General features: G+C 40.5%; 2 protein-coding genes across 6 annotated transcripts in view; one reads left to right on the forward strand and one right to left on the reverse strand.

Moving 5' to 3' along the window:
- The window catches only part of ITGA2 (integrin subunit alpha 2), a 53,705-nt gene that overhangs the window by 26,403 nt on the left and 7,028 nt on the right, over nt 1-20,274 (forward strand). The window contains exons 15-28 of the mRNA XM_009464886.2: nt 1,500-1,639; nt 2,617-2,768; nt 3,825-3,935; nt 4,523-4,605; nt 5,427-5,568; nt 7,219-7,311; nt 8,036-8,112; nt 8,211-8,294; nt 11,882-11,984; nt 12,817-12,927; nt 13,453-13,557; nt 13,880-13,993; nt 16,295-16,384; nt 19,872-19,988. Of these exons, the coding sequence (XP_009463161.2) occupies nt 1,500-1,639; nt 2,617-2,768; nt 3,825-3,935; nt 4,523-4,605; nt 5,427-5,568; nt 7,219-7,311; nt 8,036-8,112; nt 8,211-8,294; nt 11,882-11,984; nt 12,817-12,927; nt 13,453-13,557; nt 13,880-13,993; nt 16,295-16,384; nt 19,872-19,988 (1,522 nt within the window). The remainder of the gene's footprint in view (nt 1-1,499; nt 1,640-2,616; nt 2,769-3,824; nt 3,936-4,522; nt 4,606-5,426; nt 5,569-7,218; nt 7,312-8,035; nt 8,113-8,210; nt 8,295-11,881; nt 11,985-12,816; nt 12,928-13,452; nt 13,558-13,879; nt 13,994-16,294; nt 16,385-19,871; nt 19,989-20,274) is intronic.
- LOC104012502 (molybdopterin synthase catalytic subunit) overlaps nt 1-20,274 on the reverse strand; it is a 34,597-nt gene that overhangs the window by 2,359 nt on the left and 11,964 nt on the right. For 2 of the 5 annotated variants that reach the window (XR_015705242.1, XM_087759806.1), the window contains one exon: nt 6,131-6,265. The exons of 2 other annotated variants lie outside the window; for them this stretch is intronic. Coding sequence is in view for 2 of the 3 variants with exons in the window: in XM_087759806.1 (XP_087615932.1) it covers nt 6,236-6,265 (30 nt within the window). In the remaining variant the exon portion in view is untranslated. Of the gene's footprint in view, nt 1-6,130; nt 6,266-16,469; nt 17,421-20,274 lie in introns of those variants that run through there. One more of the 5 variants, XM_087759805.1, reaches the window with a different exon arrangement.

Genomic DNA, 20,274 nt, shown 5'->3' on the forward strand with positions numbered 1-20,274 from the left:
GAAAGGAAGCACTTAATGATTCAGATGCAAGTTGAGCATTTACTTAATTAAACAGCAAAACAAACAAACGAAAAAGCTCTTTCATTCCATGTGTTCAGAGCTAACACACATTGCGTAATCGCTGCTATCATAGCTAGCTGAAAAACAGCATTAGACTAAACCTCTTTTAAGCATGTATCATCAAACCATTGAAAGCCAAGGCAGCGTGGGGGCAGAGCCAGGGCTCGCAGAGGGAAGCTGGGTGGTGGAGGCTGCCAGGAGGGACCTAGGCAGGGATGGGGAGGGCCAGGAGACACTCCTGCCCACTGCTGCTGTGCAGGCACGTGGTCCAGAGGGAAGGGACAGCAGTAGGGAGTGGGGCTTGCTTGAGAGTACTTGTAACAGCAGTTTGTACTTCAGTAGCCGCAGTATAATTCTGGTAGCTGAGCCTGAGACAGATGAAACCACTTCCCACACAACGTGCTTGACCTTATGAAACCACTTCCCACACAACCTGCGTGACCTTTACTGAGTGGTAGGCTGATCTGGGGGAGAGAGTTGTCCTGCAGGGTAAGGACAGAGAGCAGTGAAAGAGTTGGAACCTATGTCTGGCAAGAAACCCATCTTTTCTGGCATGTAGCCTTTGCCAGAGCAATCTGAGTAGTTTCACAAAATAAAGAAAAAGGCTTCACAGAACCCAAATCTTCTGCCTTCCGAAGTACTGTGTATTTTCCACTACTTCCTTGAGGAGCTAAATTAAAATGCAGCTTTATTCCCTATCTGTTGCCTGTCTTCTTGCCTGAGGCTCCCCACTGTAAGAAGAAAAACATCACTGAATTGCTACTTATTTCATAATGAAACAAGATTATTAAAAATGAATGGTCAGTTTGGACCTTTCACAATAGACCTGCTGCTGGTGCTGGTGGGAATTGCACTGAAGAAACTTATGCTCCTTGGAGTACCAGCATTTATTTACATTCAATTAATGAAGATGCTCATTTTTCTTTCACTCTGGCATTCGGTCTGATTAATGAGTTTCACTTTTGATTAAAGTGTTTGTTTTTACATGCAGGGTTCCTTTGAAATTGTTCTTCAAAATCTTGATTAATTACATGAAAGTTGTTTTTCTGAAAAATAACAGTATTAATTAAAATGAAGAATTACCCTTCTTTGCCTTCCCAGAGGAGTTCAGTAACTTCCTTAAAGGAGCAGAAGAAGGTTACTTCTTGGGAAAACAGGACAATGGCTTCATTCTCAGTTCAGGATTAAAGCATTGGAATAAAGACATTGATTATCCATTAATTTGACATGATAAATTATTTATTGTCGTTACTGAAAGCTACTGTATCAACAAATTCACTTACATGCAAAGAAAAACAATTTTACCGGTGCCTTTAAAAAATGTTTACATTAGGAACCAAGAAAATCAATGTTACATTTACAGATAGTAATAGACAACAGCTTTTACATTACCCAGTGCTCTTGAAAATCACATGTAACCTTTTAAAAATATTTTTCAGGTCACGAAGCATTGCAAATGTGTCCATAATTGCCTCATTTAAACCTGAGAAAATCAGTCTGCTTAACAAGCACACAGAAGTAACTGTCAAAATATGTTTTCAGGCTACATTTAGACCTGCTAAGAGAGATAATCAAGTGGGTAAGAGTATTTCAATGACTTGCCTTATATGAATTTCTTCAGAAGTCCATTATTCAAATGAGAAGTTGAAATTCTAAAGATATATTAGATTGAATGTCAAGAAAGGGAGAAAAAACTTAAGTGCTTGAGAAAGTGTTTTTAAGACCTACTTTCATCACTGGCTCCATAATCTTTGAAAAGTGAGGAATTAACAGTATAAAGGAGAGTTGTATCCTTGCTGTTCAACAAACCCCAGAAAATGTCATTAGTGAGAAGCTGATTTTTTCAACAGCTGGTTTCAACAGCAGACTGAAGACTTTTCTTCTCTCTTCCAAAAAAAAAAAAAATTCCCATAGGCCCAGTGCAGATACCAGTGGAGAGAAGCTCTTCTTTTCACAGTACAGGAGAGCACCCAATTTTCTGAGACTAGCACTGGCCTCTCATGAAGCTATTTAGTTAAACATCCATGTCATGGATAACACCAGCTGGACTGCTTCAGTGCTTTGTATAGTGCCTTTATGAACTCATGATTGTGAGCTGTAAAATAATGCTGAACTTTCACAGTGTATCAGTCATAATATGAAGAGAAGAAGACAGAAATTATTATGTGATTGATGAGAAGATGCAGATTCTTTATAGTGTTTTCAGAGTTCAGGGATATGGTTGCAAGGCCCCTTTATCTAGCGTAAACCTGGCTCAGCTGAGTGGCTTCTTGCCTGAGCTGCAGGCTCAGACATCTGCAGTGGAGACTGGATTGATTGCCATTTAATGTACTCTCCGTGGATGAGAACTTACGTCAGGTTTTAAACCTGTTTGACTGCTTTGGAAAACACAAGAGAAAATTTTATCATTTTGAGACTGCTCTGTGTTTAGCAAGCTATGAAAAAAGTAAAATATTTTGTGGTTTGGAAAGCCTGGTCACTCTGTAATGTTGAGCATAGTAATGAGATCACGGGCAGTCATCCTCAGCAAAAAATGTACTGTTATTCTTCTTGTAGCTATAAAGTACAACGCAACATTGGATGCCGATCTCCAGTCCTCTAGAGTGACTTCTAGAGGATTGTTCAAAGAAAATAATGAAAGGTACATGCAGAGGGATCTTGTTGTACGTCATGAGGAGAACTGTGTTCATGACATCTTCAGTGTACAGGTAAGTGCACTTGCAAGTAGTCTTATGTGACAAAAATGATCAGAGGAAGTTGTTGATGAATTTTATGTCTGTATGATGAATTTCACGCATGGTGTAGTCAATGATTTACATTTCTCAAACCCCCCACAACTGAAAAATACTTAGTAAGATTCTGATTTCAAAGAAACTAATAATTTTCAAGTTCGGCACAGCTTTTTAGGATAGAAGAGGCAGTTCTTAATTATGTAATTCAGCTCTGACGTAACACAGAGCTCATAGTCCATAGTTCCAATAGATTTTAGTTTCCCTCTGAGTAGATTCTTAGACATACATGCAAATGTTTTCTCTCAAACTAACAACGTTTCAGGCAGACTTCTGGTGCATACTGGCCCTAGGTATACACCTAGGAAAAAATAAAAAAAAGCCAGTTTCCATCTTTCTTTAGAACCAAAGAATGAACACAGCCCTGAGAGTTGCCTTAAGCCCCCTACATGATGCTAGGTCAGGTAGAGGACTTCGATTCCTGCTCTGCTTTGCAATGCAAATATCTATGACTTTTTGATCACATTTAGTGCTGTTGTGGAGCCATGAGCCATAGGGCTAGAAGAGTATTGATCCACTACTAAGAAACAGAGAAGACACGAGGTATAATTTTTTTTTAGTGTCGCTCAGGCCCAGCTGCTCTCTGTGATGGTAAGGCAGAGTGGAACAGGAATTTGACTTGTGCAGCCAGGTGAGAATGAAAGCCACCTGGTGGTGGCTTTTGAGAACCAGCTTGTGCAGCTGCAGAGAATCTGCATGTTCCTTTGCCCTACAAGTGACTGTGATGAACAGCGTCTCTAGGAATCCTAGGAAGACTAGTTCTATCACAGAAATAGCACTTAAAGCTATTTAGCAAGAGGAGCCCACACTAGGCAATCTCACAAAATTATTTTGGTCAAGAAATGAAGCTTTGTACTGTTACTTCTTGTTTAGAGCAAGTATGATTTTACTATGCATTCTCAATTTACAAAAGAATTACCACTTTTACCCTGTTTGCTGTCCTGAAAGCTATCATCTGAACCATGTGTTTTACAGGAACCTTCTGATGCAGTGAATTCACTTAGTTTGCGCATTGACATTGGCCTTGCAAATCCTGGCTCCAGCCCTGTCCTTGATATATATTCTCCTGCATCTGTGGCCTATAGTGTAAGTGTGCAGACTTAGTATTGAAAAATGTACGGCTATACACACATCCATAATGTGTGCCCCCCACAAACTCCAAACAGGTACAGGCAAGTGAAAACCAGTGTTCTGGTGAAGTCACTGGGCTGAAAGCAGGCATGTGGCAGGGTGTCCCCTGGTTCCTTTTATACCTTTGTCTGTATTGCATGGGCTTGCACACACGCACGTATCTGCCACCATGGCATGGTGGTTGAGCCATGCCACTGTTGATGTGACCTTCTAGTTGATGGCAAAGATGAACTATTTTAAGTTAGTTTATCCTACCATAAAGGAGTACATAAAAGAGAAATGGAACCCTGTTGATTACATCACATTTGTTGTGGGTTAACAACAACCTACCTGCACTGTTCTTATGGATCAATAGATATGTAGTAACATGTTACTCGATGTTAATTTGTTCATGTATCAGAGTTTTTAATATGCTTCGGAGGGATTTTCTTATCTGCAAACGAAGAATGTGCTTCACCTCAAAGGTGTTTGCACTCTACTGTCTGTAGATAATTTTAAAGTTGAGGCCTGTCATTCAGGAAATCAATTTTTGTTTTTTGTAGATACCTTTTATTAAAGACTGTGGTGAAGATGAACTTTGTATCTGTGATCTTGTTCTGAATGTTCAGCGGAAGGCAGATGATGGGTAAGACCTAAATCAGTGGAATTGTTGGGGTCAGGTGTTAAGTTTTCACCAGTTGGTTTGTCTGTAGGCTTTGGATTAATTTCTAGATAAGAATGTCTTTCTAGTTCAATATCTACTTAGAAATAGCAGGGATAAATAAAGCAATAGCATTTCTGTCTAAATAACTAATCAAGGAAAAAGAAGCATGATAGGAACACAGATATAGAAGTAGGACTCTTGTCAGCTTAGACAAACCAAATTTTTGGTACCTTAGGGATGAGGACACAGTGAGCATTCTGAGGAATCCTGGCTGGCTGGCTACTGTCAGGAACGGGAACACACTGGGAGAGCAGCAGTGGCTGCAGCAGCCATCTTGGTCCCTCCCACAGGGAATGATCCTGCAGCAGGCTGTGCCACTGGGCAGCTGAGGTCACCCATTCCGGCAGCACATATTCCCAAGTCCATATGCACATATACGCATACATGTACAGTACACAGAGAGACAGGGCTGCCTCTTCTGGAGCTGCCATCCAGGCATGCTGCCCTCTCTCTGCCCACCTTCCCACCAGGGCAGAGCCCTTGAAAAGTCAGCAAAGTGACTTTGACCATACATAATCAAGGTCCTGCACTTTGAGAAGACACTAATTCCATTTGGTTTTAAGAAACACCATCACAGAGTTTCTTATGTCAAAGAGTTTAGAAAGCAGAGCGTTTAAGTGCGTAGAACGTAAGAAGTGTCTTGCTATGCTTGTTATTTGTTGTTGGCTACAGGCAACACATTTTCATGATCCACAGCTGTTCTAGTACCTCTGTTTACAACAATGGACTTTATTTTCCAACAGCAAACAGCAGTTTGTTGTCAGCAGCAAAAACAGACGACTAACGTTCAACGTGAAATTGAGAAATAAAAAGGAAAATGCATATAACACCAGAATCCAGGCTACATTTTCAGACAACTTGTTTTTTGCTTCATCGTCTTTATCGGTATGTGATACCAAAACTCACTGTTTCTGTTATTGCCACTGACTCTCCAGGTTCTCTGAGAAATTTTTTTTTTCTTTCTAGTAGTACCTGTCCCAGGAAAGAATGTGTGTGCAAACCTCTCTCCCAATTTATTTTCTTGGATACCAGAACTATTCCCTTCAGCGTATCAGTTTATTTAGGTCAAGGAGAGACACTGCCAACTCAGCATAAAAGTTGGCAACCTGTTGAGTTTGACCTCACCTCAGTATTTCAGTCATCTTTTCCTCACTTTAGGCCTTGGCACCCACATCTTCTGCTTGACTCCCAACAACATGCCTGAATGCAGTTGCTGTGCCACAGGGAATTTGTATTTGATAAATCAAGCATGTAGCATCGATGATGCGGCCTTAAAGCACAGACTTTGGATCTAGACATAGTGTTAGTGCCAAGGCCACGTGTTCCAGCTAGACAGTTGATCAGACTGAAATGATTGCTATACCAGAAGCTGCTCTTCTAATGAATTTTGTCTTATAAAAGGGAAAAGAAAGGCATTATACGTACTATTTTGGGGAATGCAGTATATCTATAATCTCAACTGTTGCTCTCAAACAATTCATGAAGGATGAAATCCAGACTTCAGTGCTTGGCTTACGTGGTCAGGCTGCTACTGGAGAGGTGCGTGATAATCCTAGGGGTGAAATCCAGAGCAGTCTCTATACTGAAGGGAGAAGAGGGATAGGAACATTCATCACTGCGCAAGAGCAGCATTTTCCTGAACAATGAACTGGCAGAAGTACTACACACAGCGCAGAGGGTGCCCTTCTACCTCCCCATCCTGTTGTACAGCAAAATTGCTCATACCACTCATACCAAAAGACCACACTGGAGCTAGGATTTTATTTTGCTTTAAAAGCCCATTTACTTAGAAGGATTTCAGCCTGCAAGTGAAGCTTTTGACGAAAAATGTGCCAGCTTCAAAGCAGGAAGAAAAACATAAGTTGAGAATGTATGGGTGTTGGTTTTGGTTTTGTTTTTTTTTTTTGTAGCATAATTCATGGATGGTAAATGTCTGCTAGGGATGCTTGTAACAAAAGACAGTACATTTTAATGAATTCTTCTCAAAGTGATGATATGCTATGGTCTATGAGTTTGTCTTTGATGTAGGACGATGACATGCTAAATATTCTGCAAAGTAGTAAATATGCTCTTACATATTGTAGGTTTTCCTACAAAAAGTACAATAGAGTTCCCCTCTGCACACTAACTTCTACAGTGAGAGTACTTAATTAGCTCTCATATCATGTAGATATGTCTGCAAATGTTCTGTAAAAATGCTGTAAAAAAGCACTGTTGGAGTTAATGCTGGAGGTGACCTGTACTCTCTAGCCTGTATTCCTTCTTCCAAGCCCAGCACAAAATTCTAACAAGATCATTACAGCTTACAAAAAATCTCATGGGACTGGTCCTTTGTCCTACCTTTCTCCTGCCTTTCTCCTACCCCTGCCTATGTTCCACCCATCTGCTGCATCTCTAGGAACTACTGCCATAACACCTATTTGGACTACTCCTTAGCGTAACACATGTCCTGTTGAAGATACAGACTGAGAAATTCCTCTCTGCTTTATCAAAACCTCACATTAAGATGACTTTTCTATCTGTTTTCCTCTGCAGAGTGATGGGACTGAAGTCTCGTGTCAGACAGGAACAGCACAAAGTACAGTTATTTGCCAAATAAGCTATCCCGTTTTCAGAACAGGACAACAGGTACAGCTAGCATGTTTAAATAACTTTGAATGATATCCAAAAGCTTTTTTCTTGTTGTTTTCCCCGAAATCTGCATTTACTGCTGGTGAGGATTTCTTAGATTTGGCAACGGTTAACTTCCCTTTGGTTTTCAGGGGCATTAAAAGAGCAAACTAAGGGCTAAACTTTTGTGATTCCCTGCCAGATTAAAGTAAAAAAGGCTCTTGAAGCACATTTGTCCCTACCCACGGCTTTCAAATGCTACTGCAGCTTTGTAACGCTTGGAGGGTGAGGGCTGGGGGCAGAAGCAGAGAGTATCCATCGTGCGTAGCCTCCCGGGAACTGAGCACAATTCCCATGAAACCCCTCCTGCTGCGTGAACCTGGGGTAGCTCCCTGTCCTGCTCTGTGAATCTCATCTCGCCAAGAAAGCAGTATTGCTTTGAGAGGAGGTGGGTGGCCCACACAGCCCTAGGATAGATCATAAATCTTTTTTCTCATATATATCATAAATCTGGGGATAGCTCATGTTTATGTAACAATGCCAATTTGTAGGGGAAAGCGAGAACAAAGCAATTCTGGAGTACTAGAAATTACTAAAATATGACACAGAAATTGGTGGAGAATTCAGATACAGAGGGCAATTCTAGATTGTTGCACATAACAATAATTATGTTGCTATTGGGAAGTCCTTTGGATGTTGTACCATCAACTCACTTACTGTGTGTTCCTTGTCTCTTCCATAGGTATCCTTTGATATTAGTTTTGATTTTAACCTGAAAAATCTTCAGAATATGGCAGTTCTAAGTTTTCGTGCATTGAGGTAAAGTATATGATTGTATGAAAGCAATTTAGATATTAATATCTTATTTGTATAAAATAAAATTATAACACCTGACTTAAATGTGTTTTGATGAACAGCGAAAGTAAGGAAGAGCAAGAACTGGACAACCAGGTCAGCTTATCAGTTCCCTTGCGATATGATGCAGAAATTCACTTCACAAGGTATGTTGAATAGTGTAAAGAATCACTGTCATTTTGCAAAGGCATTTGAATATAGTAACGGTCTTGAAAGGCCACTGAAAAGATAGTGAAACTTTGTTTTCATTTTGGAAGTCGTAAGAGATTCCCTCTTCATCAACAATAGCAGAATTTTATGTTCTTCCAATAATCTTACATGTAAAAAATTATGGAATGTGTAGTAAGAAATTGTGGATCCATGTTTACCTCTGCACAATTGTTACAGATGCTCACGTGAATGAAAGTGTTATAAAAACCAAACAGTGCTTGTGGTTTTGATAATACAATTAGTATATACTAATATTAGTACATACTAATATATATACTAATATATATATAATATATATAGTATACACTAATATATATACTAATATATATATACTATATATATAGTATACACTAATATATATACTAATATATATACACTATAATATTAGTATATACTAATATATATACTAATACATATAATATATATAGTATACACTAATATATATACACTAATATATATATATACACACACTATAATATTAGTATATACTAATATTAGTCTATATATAAGGCTGGACCTCTGGGCTCAAATGTAGTCGCATTGGATCAAATCTGGAGTTAAAGTGATCAAAACTAAACAAAACAACAACAGAAAGAAGAAAATGCCCCAGCTCAAACTGTCAGCAAAGGTGGGGAAAAAGAAGAAAAAGAAATAATTGTGGACATACCTGCTGAACCTAGACTGAAAAGATAAACTCTTGTTAGCAGTTTGAGATAATGATTTGAACTAAAACCTGAGGTGGCACATGGCAGATTGCTGGAGCTGCGCTGGCATCGGGAGCAGCACACCCCGCTTTCCCATGCACCTGCCCAGAGACTCTGGCTCACACCTACCCCTTCCCTCCTGGTGTCAGCCCTTTCCCCTTCCTGTGGAAGGCAGGTTGGGGCTGTTCCAAAAGGGATCCTTTACCCTGGGAAGGGCAGTTTGTAAGGAGAGACAGCTGGGCAGGCAGGGGGAGAGAGACAGACAAAAATCTCTTTAAGACTGATCTTCCTATTGTGTCCCGTAACCTCTTATCTTCAGCCCTGGAAACCCCTGGTGATTTCGCATGCACTGAAACAGTAATTAGTCTGTTACTGTTCCAAACAAGAATGATTTCAGTTGCAGTTTAACTTAAATTAGAACTGAAACAAAAATACACTGGTTTGACCCTCGGATCAAGATAGGATATTTTACTTTTCATCAAAGAAAAGATTTGTCTTTCGCAATTACTGAATTTCTAGGATAAACTACGTGTAGTTAGATTTGATGCACTTGGTCACCAAAAATGCTTTTGCATCCCAAAGCACTCCAAAATTTGTAAACATAAACTGATAGAAAATAAACAGTAATTATTCAAAGAATGAAAGAAATTTGAAAAAGAGCAAGCTGCTTAAAAATGCACAGCAACAATGAATTCAGGAAATATTCAAAGATCACCATAACTACAAGAACTGTTGGCTGCATATGATGACCTGAGCTGGAATAGGGACCACAGTACAGAAGATTAGTTTAATAACCTGCTTTGCAGTGGCAGTTTCAGAATATTTGGAGGCCCTGCATTCACCATGGCTAGATGCACCAATTCTGGAGTCACGCAGAATTTTTCAGATTATTTTAATTGCAGAGAAGCATTTAAGTCAGCGGTGCAAGTTCTTTCAGCTCCTTGAGAAAGTTGCATGAGACTTCAGCAGAAGCAGAGTGTTTGTAACTAAAGTGTGCAGTGGCACAGAGACTACAGGAGCATCTGAGTAGGAGGCTAGCACAGCAACTTAAGCAGCCTCCTAGGAAACTGGGATGGTGCAAACTTGAGACAGCAAATTTAATTAGCTAAGAAATATGAACAGAAACTCAGTGCTTCAGAAAAGGCCAGGCATGGAGTCTATAAAAGGGTTACTCAAGGAAAAACAGGAGTTTGAATTCAGGTGCATCTCCTGAGTATGAGAAAATGCAATTTCATATGCAAGTCAAGGCATGAAGGAATCCCTACTGCCACAAAAGGATTAGTTATTCTTGGAGATGAATCAATTTAAAGGAACTAAAGGAAATACACATTCTTGGAGCCGAATCAATTTAAAAGAACTAAAGGAAATACACATTAAGCCAAGGTACAATTTTAAATGCTTCCCTTGGAATTAGCTCATTTTTACACTCTTCCATTTAGGAAATACCTATCTGGAGATAGATAGTTCCTTCTTGAGGCAAGTAATATAGCCAAGGAGCAACATCTTAAAATACAAGGGTTGAGAAAAAAAGTGTTGTCTTGCTGAAGTGAAGCCTTTCTAGGGAAAATCACCTAATCTGAGTCTCCAGGAGCAGAGGTGGGAATCAGTCTTACAAGTGACTCCTGCAAGGACAAGGAAGCTGATACTGTGCATCCTGGAAGGACTGGAGATTTGAGCAATAAGGAAGCAGAAAATGCATCACGCAGGTTTTCCTAGGAGTCCTTGTGAGGAGGCCCTTCAAGGAAAGGGCCCATGGGAGGAAGTATGGAGGATCGAAAAGGATCCACGATGCAGTATGGAGGAGCAGAACTGATCAGGAAGCACCTCTGTGAGACTGCACATGTGTTAATTTGGGATTGTATGCACCGATGTTACCCAGATTAAATAGGGACAGTGGCACTGGTAAAGAGGATGGATCTGCACTTTGTGCTACAGGAAAAGCTGATGTAGAATCATGATAGCCCCTGCTCCTTGTTAACTCACTCCCCAGCTTGCTTTTTGACTGCTCAAATTAACCTCCTAATGAAAGCTAATGATGAAGAGCAGACACAGTTCTGGGATGGCTCAGCAAGGCAGCTGCTCACAGGTAGCACATGGATGCGATGCACTACACAGAGATGCTTTCATTGTCTTTGAGCATGGTCCCAGCTGGCTGAGCCCCTCAAGCATCCACGGGCCCTCGCACCATGTCCTTCCACCACACACCTGTAATTTCATGCTGTGGTGGGCTGCAACCACCCTCATGTTACTTTGGAAATTTTGAATGTTGAAACCCATAAATACTAAAGGAAGTGGGCCAGAGGAGACCAAGGTCTATGTGATACGTACCAGGCATACGAGCAGGGTGCTGTGTGTGTTTCAACACCCAGGCAGCATGGAAACAAGCCTGCCTGTGGTCTATGGCATCAGGGCCCAGGGATCCCTTGGTGTCTGTTGGCATTTGCTGTTATAGATGTACCAAGGGGGACTGCTGGGGGGCCCTTTCTGAGGAGGGAGACCACTGCAAGGCTGAAAGTCGCAGTTTGGGCCCAGGAGAGGAGCTTGCAGTATGGCACTGAAACACCACAGGGTGCAGGAGGCTGAGCAGAGCCTGCATCTCACACAGCCCTCCTGCCTTACCTTCACATGCTTGCTCTGGCTCTGGGCTTCAGTACACCATGTATTTTCTTAACCAACTTTGTAAAATTCAAACAGCAGTACAAGTGACTGATTTTTCCTCTGACTGTACTTCTGACCTGTTTCATGAAGGCACATCCAGTAACTTATGTTTTCAAAGCAGCTGCCAAATTGAAATGTATTGTTTTATGGTTGTTAACTAGGCTTGCCAACATCAACTTTTATGAAGTATACTCTGATTGTAACATTCCTTCCACTGTGAATAATTTTGAAGATATTGGCCCCGCATTCAACTTCTCAGTTAAGGTTAGTAAATGTTTCTGGTTCTGGTTCGAGAAGCTGCCTTACCTCCTCCTGTAGCCTTGTCCCAAAATGTAGTTGAAAAAACATTCCTGATTTCACTGTCTGATTTTGATGCTTTTGAATCAGTCAAGTAAGAAAAAAAAAATTGCAAATAGCTGGGCGATAAATGCTTACAGTCTTTATAAGGTTAAGGATGAAATTTGCACATACTGCACAGGTAGAATGGAGGAGGGATTGGTCTTGCACTGTTTACATATTTAGAAGATGGTTAATGCTTAACTTCAGGCCAACTTAGACTGTTTTTTCACCGAGTGTATTTGTCTGCTGCCAACTTGATAAAGGCAAACACGTCTTTGCAGGCTTGGACTTTGAAACGTGAAGTTTAGCAAGGGTTAAGTGCTCAAACCAGATGCAAGAACTAGCCAGATCACAGCATTTATTACATAACTTGGAAAAACTTAGATCCAAATATGCAACGTGGAAGAAACTTAAATAATGTTCCATTTACATTCCTGTAATTGCTACTCGAAAGGACTAAAGAACAGGACTATTGGCTGGGGCAGAATATTCGCTTTTCAAAACGTACTTCATGCAGTTAATATGAGCTTTGCTAAGGAAACAGACAGGGACCTGAAGCTATACAGTACACTTTCTGCTTTAGTATTGGCATAATGTAATTACTACCCTAGTAAGTGTCTTAGTACAAAAAATTGATGCAAAACGAGTCCACTTCTTCCATGCTTATGCATGTTTTCTGATTTTCTTGCTGTATCAAATAATTTATGCATATGTAGGTATAGCTACCTGAATTAATTGTGAGTTATTTGCTTTGCAGGTAACAACAGGAAGTATTCCAGTAAAGATGGCATCTATAAAAATCTATCTTCCAGAACTGACCAGCAAAAACAACCCACTGATGTACATAACTTCAGTCACCACAGATCAGGTGAGGAACTGAATTACATGAACTGCTCTGTTCTGGGGTTTAATCAGTACCATAAACATCGATTATTTCCCTCGAAGTGTGGCTGAGGTTCGGAGAATCTATGTGCTTTCTCCTTGTCCCTTCCTCATAAAGGGAAGGGCGAGGACCACGATGTTAGCAATACACTAATCTGTTACTTGGCAGATGTGGATTATCTTTATGGTCCATGGCTGACTTTTCATATGACTCTGGAACTCTTCAGCTAGATCCTCCTCCAAGTTCCTGGGAAGGTTATAGTAAAAATGGAATTTTTAGATCGGAACAAACCCTTCAGGTCAATTGAGGGGGAAAAAAATTACCCTAAGAGCCATTTAATTCTGACTAAAAACACATATAATCTCTTAGTTTCCTGAAGTATCCAGTGTTATATAATTCACGATCTAGCCTTTCACAGCCACTGTCTCATCCCAGAAATATATATTATTATGATGACTATAAACTCCTGACTATGATGTCATCCAGTTTCATTCCTGCCATCTTTCCTAGGCCAGAGGTGTTACTTGTCAAGCTCAGATAAATCCACTGCAGATAGGAAAAAGACCTTATTCTGCATCTTTCACGAAGGAGAACTTCAGAGCTTCCAAAGAACTGGTGAGTTAAGACTCAGGGCTGCGGTACCGCAGGACAGGGGCGCAGAGCTCATCCTTATGAGCCCACTGCTGTACCTGTGGGGACAGCTGTGGTGGGGGTGGCATTCCTCATTCACAGTGCAGGAGTGCAGCCTACAGATGTTCTCACACATACTGCATCTGCCTTGGAAGAAAAGGTGCATGTTCTTCACAGCCTGCAAGCATTTAATTTGTAGGCACAGAATGGCAAAGGCAAGGGCAAAAAATCTGGATGTTAAAAGAACATTTGTTAAAGTGTATTTTTAATGCATGCTGTTGCCTCTCCTTGCTGTTTCCCCTGGAAGAACTGTAAGAATGTGAAGTGCAGTACCATCATATGTAAACTGGAAGACACTATGCTGAAGGGAGAGTACTTCGTGAACGTGTCCACCCGAATCTGGAACGGAACCTTTGCTGCAGTGAGTATCAGCTGCATCTTCATGAAGGATCCAATACTCAAATATTTCCTAACTCCTGATATTTTTTAAAGTTCAGGAAAGAGACCTTCCAATCTAGAAAGACCTTCCTTTACTTTACATTGTTGTGTATGTTTTTCCAGATTGAAAACTTGAATCTGAAAGTAAAATAAATAGTGAGGCTGCATAAAGGAGCTGATGATAACCTTCAGTCCAGCACAAAACTTAAGAAAATGCTGTGATAATGCAATCTTCACAGCTGAAAAAAACATCTTCTGCATCTGTTAAATTCATTCAAGGGGAATTGCAGTTTCCACAAAACTCAACATAGGACAGCAGAGTACAGTATCGTCATAGACTGGAAAAGAATGTTGCTTTTAGCTTTTGAACGTAACAGCCTACATAGTGATCATTTTAAGTCACATCAAAATATCAAAAGCCTGTTAGTGCTGCCAGTTATATTTGTTAGAGAAGGTGTGGAAAGTTTTTTTAATTGATTTTTTGTTTTTATTAGAGTTGGTGTCAAGGAAACAGTCCTTGCTTAAAGACCTACAGGATGCTTAAAAATATCCATCAATAATATCTTGGCTTTCTCATTTTAAATCACCATGTGTCCTGCAGGATATAACTCATCATGAATTACCAGACTTTTGAAATGAGACCATGTTTGCTTCTTAACTAGGCAACCAACCAAACTGTCTTGGAGTGCTGGGTTTGACTAGAGCGTCAGGAACATGACGCAGTCTCCTTAGTTTGTCTGGCAAGTCTTACGGCAGGTACTGACATTTAACAGCAGAGCTGTTGTCAGCTTTAGCATTCAGCTCCTAAAAGGAAAAGGTCAGGTTGATAATGTAATATATGTATGCAAGTGTGTGAAGGAAATCATCTGTCTGTCCTTAAAGTTTGTATTTTTCCAGTCAGCTGGGTCAAGACCACTTGTTTGTACCATCAGGTAGGCAGAAGGTGAAGACTTGAACTAAAGGTTGCTACCCTTGCAAGACAGTGAATGGAAATAATTTGTTTACCACTGGGCGATGGGAAGGAAAGATCACATGTCACAGTTTTCCCCTCATCTCCCATTTTGTTATTTTTCTATTTGATTGTCAATGTTCAGTGTAAATAATCTTGCAAGCACTCAATAATGCACAGAATCAGCCTTTTTATATTTGGTGGCAATCAGTCATTGTCCAAGAAGGGGATAGCAGGCTTGCCAGTACCGGCTAAGCAAAGCAAAGCAAAGATGTGTTTAGGAACTAAAGAGGTCCTTTGAATAGTGCTCAGGTAGGTTTCTAAGCATTTAGCAGTGCAGGACAGACCACTTGGGCAGATGGCCACAGTGCAGGCATGCAATAACTGTATGCTGCAGGGATGGCCAGTTCAGCGTGCATCGACTGCTGTGGACCCACAGTTGCTCCCATTCCCTGTTTCAAGCCCACCATACCTGGCCCTGCCACAGAGAAATGGCTGAGGCAAAATGACAGAGCAAAATGACAGAGCAGGCATTGCATCTGGTATGGCTAGCGAGCGCTCCTACAAACCTGAGGCCAATCCCAGTGGTGCTGTAGGCAATGGGGCTCTCCGTGCCCAACGCACAAGGAGAAAAGCAGTGGTGAGCTGGCAGTGTCTGCACAGCCATGCTCCGCTCCTCTCCTCTCGACACGTGCAGAGGGAAGTGGGATCTGGCATAAGGTCCCTTTTCAAATGGGAACTGGCTTAACATTTTTGTCATCTTCTTTGTTTAAGCTGAGGGAGCGAGGTCAGAATTTGAGCGGTGGAGAGGAACAGATAGTGATAGGAAAAAGTCAATGGGGAAAACCAGAAGCATGGGGGGGAGAGGGGGGGAGGGAAGGAACATCCAGTTTCCATTTCTTTTAAAGGCCAGAGATACACCCCCATCTGTCTTTTGTTGCTGATCTATTTCTCCCTTTCTCACTGTTATTTTTCCCCCATCTCTTCCCTGCTACCAGCAGTGACAGCTTTGAAATAACTATAAAAATGGATACATAATCAACTCCTCCTGTTTTCCTTGAACTGTATGTTAAAGAAAAAAAGGCGGTTCTCCAATTTCATTGCTAAAAGTAAGAACAGCAAAATTAAGTCTGGATTAATGATACATTATTACTTTCATAGACACATTAGCTTTGGACAAATAAAAAGATCACTTTAATTTTCTTCATACTGTGATGTTTTTTTCTGGTTCTGACATCTTCATTTCAAAGCAAGAGAATTATTTTAGGATGTCTACGTGCTGATCAATTTGCCCTGTAATAGAGCTTTACAGTCTTTTTTAATCTTCTCTTTCAGTTGACCTTCCAGACATTACAACTCTCTGCAGAGGCAAAAATTGATACGCATAACCCTGAGTTATTTATAATTGGAGAGAATACCCTAACAGTAAGTGATAGATAAGTATGTTTTTTCAACTTCTCCATCTTTTACTGTATTAAAGTGATAATATTTATTTTTCAGTGTCCTATAGGAGTACATAGCAAATTACAAACTCTGATGATTATGTTGAACGAATATATCCTTTTGGCTATATACAACCTCCCTTAAGTTACTAAAATGTTTTCATTTCAGCCAATTGCTATATAAACCAGACTTAGTTAAAATCTGTAGATCTCAAATAGATTGTAGAACTATCAGCAAAACTCAGTTAGCAACTTCTGAAATTCATTTAGCATCCTGTTCATGAAAAGATCAAAATTTGGACTTCTTTCTACAACGGAATTAATTGTTGTAGATAAATGAGCTCTGGGAAACATTTTCACAGATATGATTTATAGTCTTACTTCTGTAAGTGTATTTGGTTTGATGTTTGTAGACAGATGTTTGGCACAGGTCTACAGCAAATATACTTAATCTCATTTTTAAAAGAATGTGCAGTATTTTTTGCATTTGGAATGGCTGTCATATGGACAATATGGACACGGCTAATCTCAAGAAAAGTCTCCAAACCACTGCTTTATTAGTGTAGAATCCTTCTCCCAAGGTTTCCATCTGCTATATACAAACATAAACAACATTTGAAGAATACATTAGTGCTGTGGTGCTGTTGTAATAAAAGATACCTTGTTCTCTTGGCCGATCTAGAGAGGAACACTCTTCCATTTGCAATACTAAGTTTAGATTTATTTTTACATGATTAACCAGCCTGTTTTATCCATAAAAATAGCGAAGGCCATTGAAGACCAAAATTCAAGTTAGTATGGGAGTCAAATATCTGTGAGAATGTGTAGCATAGTCCATTCACAGGCAATGGAAAATTCAGTGAAATACATACAAAGGTGGTTATTGATTGATCTATCTCAATGTGCAAATAAGACCATAATTCCGTACTATTTTTTGTCATTGTTTTCTCATGGATCACTCCATTTCTTGTGAAGAACCTCTAAATAGACCCATTTGTATTCAGGGAAGCCCCCAGTGCCTGAAGAAGCAAAGGGAATATATGTGTAATTCTGGAAATAATGCCACATTTTTGCAGAAAAATTACATGCCTATATTTGAAGTGTGCTGAGTACCTCAACTTTGTGGCACGGTATTATTTCTGATGGGAGATGAAACTCATTAATACACAATGCAAATATTCCAATTAATTGCACAGGCTTTTTAGGTAGCTCATAAACCACGTATTATTAGGTATTTTTCCACAGTTGGAGCACAACACTGCCAAATTTATATTACCAGCAGTTGTCTTGGTGATTTCAGGAGAACCAGCATTTAATTATTCAAATGACTGTTGATTAAGTCAGTTGACAAATAAAAAGTAATTCCTCAGCCAGCCATTGAAACATCTGCAGCTGGGACTTTTACATGTCTGAGGCAGTGGCTGAACAGACCCTGAAACTTATCCACAGGGCTCCTAAGAAACACAGTGGCTTTTAGTGAGGCTTACAGCCTGATCCTTACTCGACAGCTTCTTGCCCTGTGAGAAGTCTTGGAAAATGTGCCAGCCAGTGGAGGTACGCTTTCCCTAGGGCAGACAGTTTGCTTTGACACTTCAGTGATGGAGTCAGTACCCAGCACTGCATGTACTTCTCGGCAGGCCAGCAGTGATACCCAGTCTTTGCCCTTCACACTTCCTTGGGAATAGGACAGTGCAGAAGCAATCTGAGTTTATTTCCCTACTTACCCTGTTATTTTAGACAAGGGTAGTAGGATTCATCCAACTTAATATCTACATTAGTCATCCACATCAGAGTTAGCTCTTCTATAAACCCTAATCCGTAGAAAGAATAGGTATCTCTGAGATGCAATTCATCTCATCTTAAAGATGATCCTGAAAATAAGTAGGGTGAATTAGGCCCTAAAAGAGCCTATCCTTCTCCATTGGAAGCCAAGGAACTATATTGTAGATATAACACTAGATGAGGTGAATCCCTGCCGTGGTGTCTTACTGACCACAGTTTGACTTCAGAGAAGATATTTGTTCTTAGGCATCGATTCACCTCTCCAACCACCACAAACAGTGAAGTGCCACTTCACTGTTAATCTAATGGAGAAAGCATTACTAGGCAAACTGCACATACATATGAGATGAGGTCCTTAGTTTGGATGAGCTGGGTTGCTGTGTAGCCAAATGAATTAATATTGCCTTGTGATGCTATGTGGGGAAGCTGCTTAGGTATCTTTGCGTAAAAGCTTTCAGATTTTTTCCAAGTTGGAAAGGACTGCCAGCTGGAGGACAGAACGTTAACCTGCTATAATCATCATTATGGCCATTCAGTTAGAAAATACACAAAGCCATCCTGTCTCAGTGAAATGAATACACATAGCCACACCTAGCACAACATTGGAGCCTTCCAGCAGAAATTACTTAAATCACTGAGATGTCAGTCCACTGCAAGTTTCCCAGAAAGCTTAAGATTAAATTACACCAGACAAATGCACTGAGCAAGCAACTCTGAGAAAGTAAACCAATGTGACTTCTTTTATCATGTTTCAGGAAGGAAAAAAACCTTCATGCTAAATGCATATCGTTCCAAGATTAAATCCAAAGATTTGACAGTTCATAAACATTACCACAGTGTCTCCCTGAGCAACTGTTATATGTAACTATATAGTTGGCCATACCCAATCCAACTAGATATGGTATCACCTCAATACTAACTTCCAGACACCGTATGCTGTTCTGGGAGCTCTCCGGTATTGCTTGTAGTTCAGGAAACATAGGTATGCTAGAAACACTCCTGTTTGACCCATACATCTTACAGGAAATTCATGCAGTTGACTCAGGAGAACACAGATTAACATGAGACAAGTTGTTAGTGGTTTCCCAGAAGGTAGAAATAGCAGGCAAAGGAGACAGAGGTAATCATCTAGCAGGAGGGGAGAAATTTAACCAGATGCAGTGAGTGCATGATGGTGTCTGGCCTCCATGATTAGTATTGCCTCCTACAGCTGCCCACCACAGATAACAGGCTCTGACAACGCTCGGTTGGAAGTAGTTCTTCTCCAGCTGATGCAGCAGAAGTCTGTTTTGAGCAGATGGGGCTCTACACCAGGCTATTCCCCACCTGCATGTAAGCATGTCTGGTTTACCTACTGTGTGTCCGTGTACTATGGGAACAACTCTGAAAGACCTCCTGTTACTGGAGAGGTATAAGGCTGGCAGGAAGAGATTGCTTCTCTGCCTGTTGTGTATGGCCAAGAGTGATGAGGGCCCCTAATCCTTAACTGGCGCTGCCATGTGCTGTGGTGGTGCAACCAGGTACCTGTGGACAGCAGTGAAAGGGCTGTAATTGCCTGGTGTGTTCCAGTCATTGACCATGGAATATGTGCAGTCCCACTATTCTTGATTAGTGAAGCATTTGGTTTACAAATCCTCCTTGATATGCAGTTAACAGTAACCCCTAATGCACAATCTCTCTGCTTTCAGATCCCAGTTACAATAATGAAGCCGGATGAGAAAGCTGAGATACCAGTTGGTGTTGTGATTGGCAGTATATTGGCTGGACTCCTCTTGCTGTTAGTATTGGTTGCTGTTTTGTGGAAAGTAAGTAGGTGCTTTTATTTTTAAAAAGAAAAGCAGAAAGGGATAAATACATTTGGGCTGTTTTCTTTGGCATCTCTCTTCTGTGCTGCTGAACAAAACCGCACATGCAGTTTGGTGGTATGAATAATAGTGCATTGGTATTGCACCCTTGATGGGATTTAGAAGGGCTTTAAAAATCAAAATTCTGAAACAAGTCCCCATAGAAACTGGCAACGTGAAGATGATGAGTTTCCAATGGTTCAAAACAGGGGCTGTGGCATTTATTGTTTTCCTTTTGACACTGCCT

The sequence above is a fragment of the Nipponia nippon genome, unplaced genomic scaffold, assembly GCF_047370975.1.
Source record: "Nipponia nippon isolate SJK-2023a ecotype South Korea unplaced genomic scaffold, ASM4737097v1 scaffold_20, whole genome shotgun sequence".
Lineage (NCBI taxonomy): Eukaryota > Metazoa > Chordata > Aves > Pelecaniformes > Threskiornithidae > Nipponia > Nipponia nippon.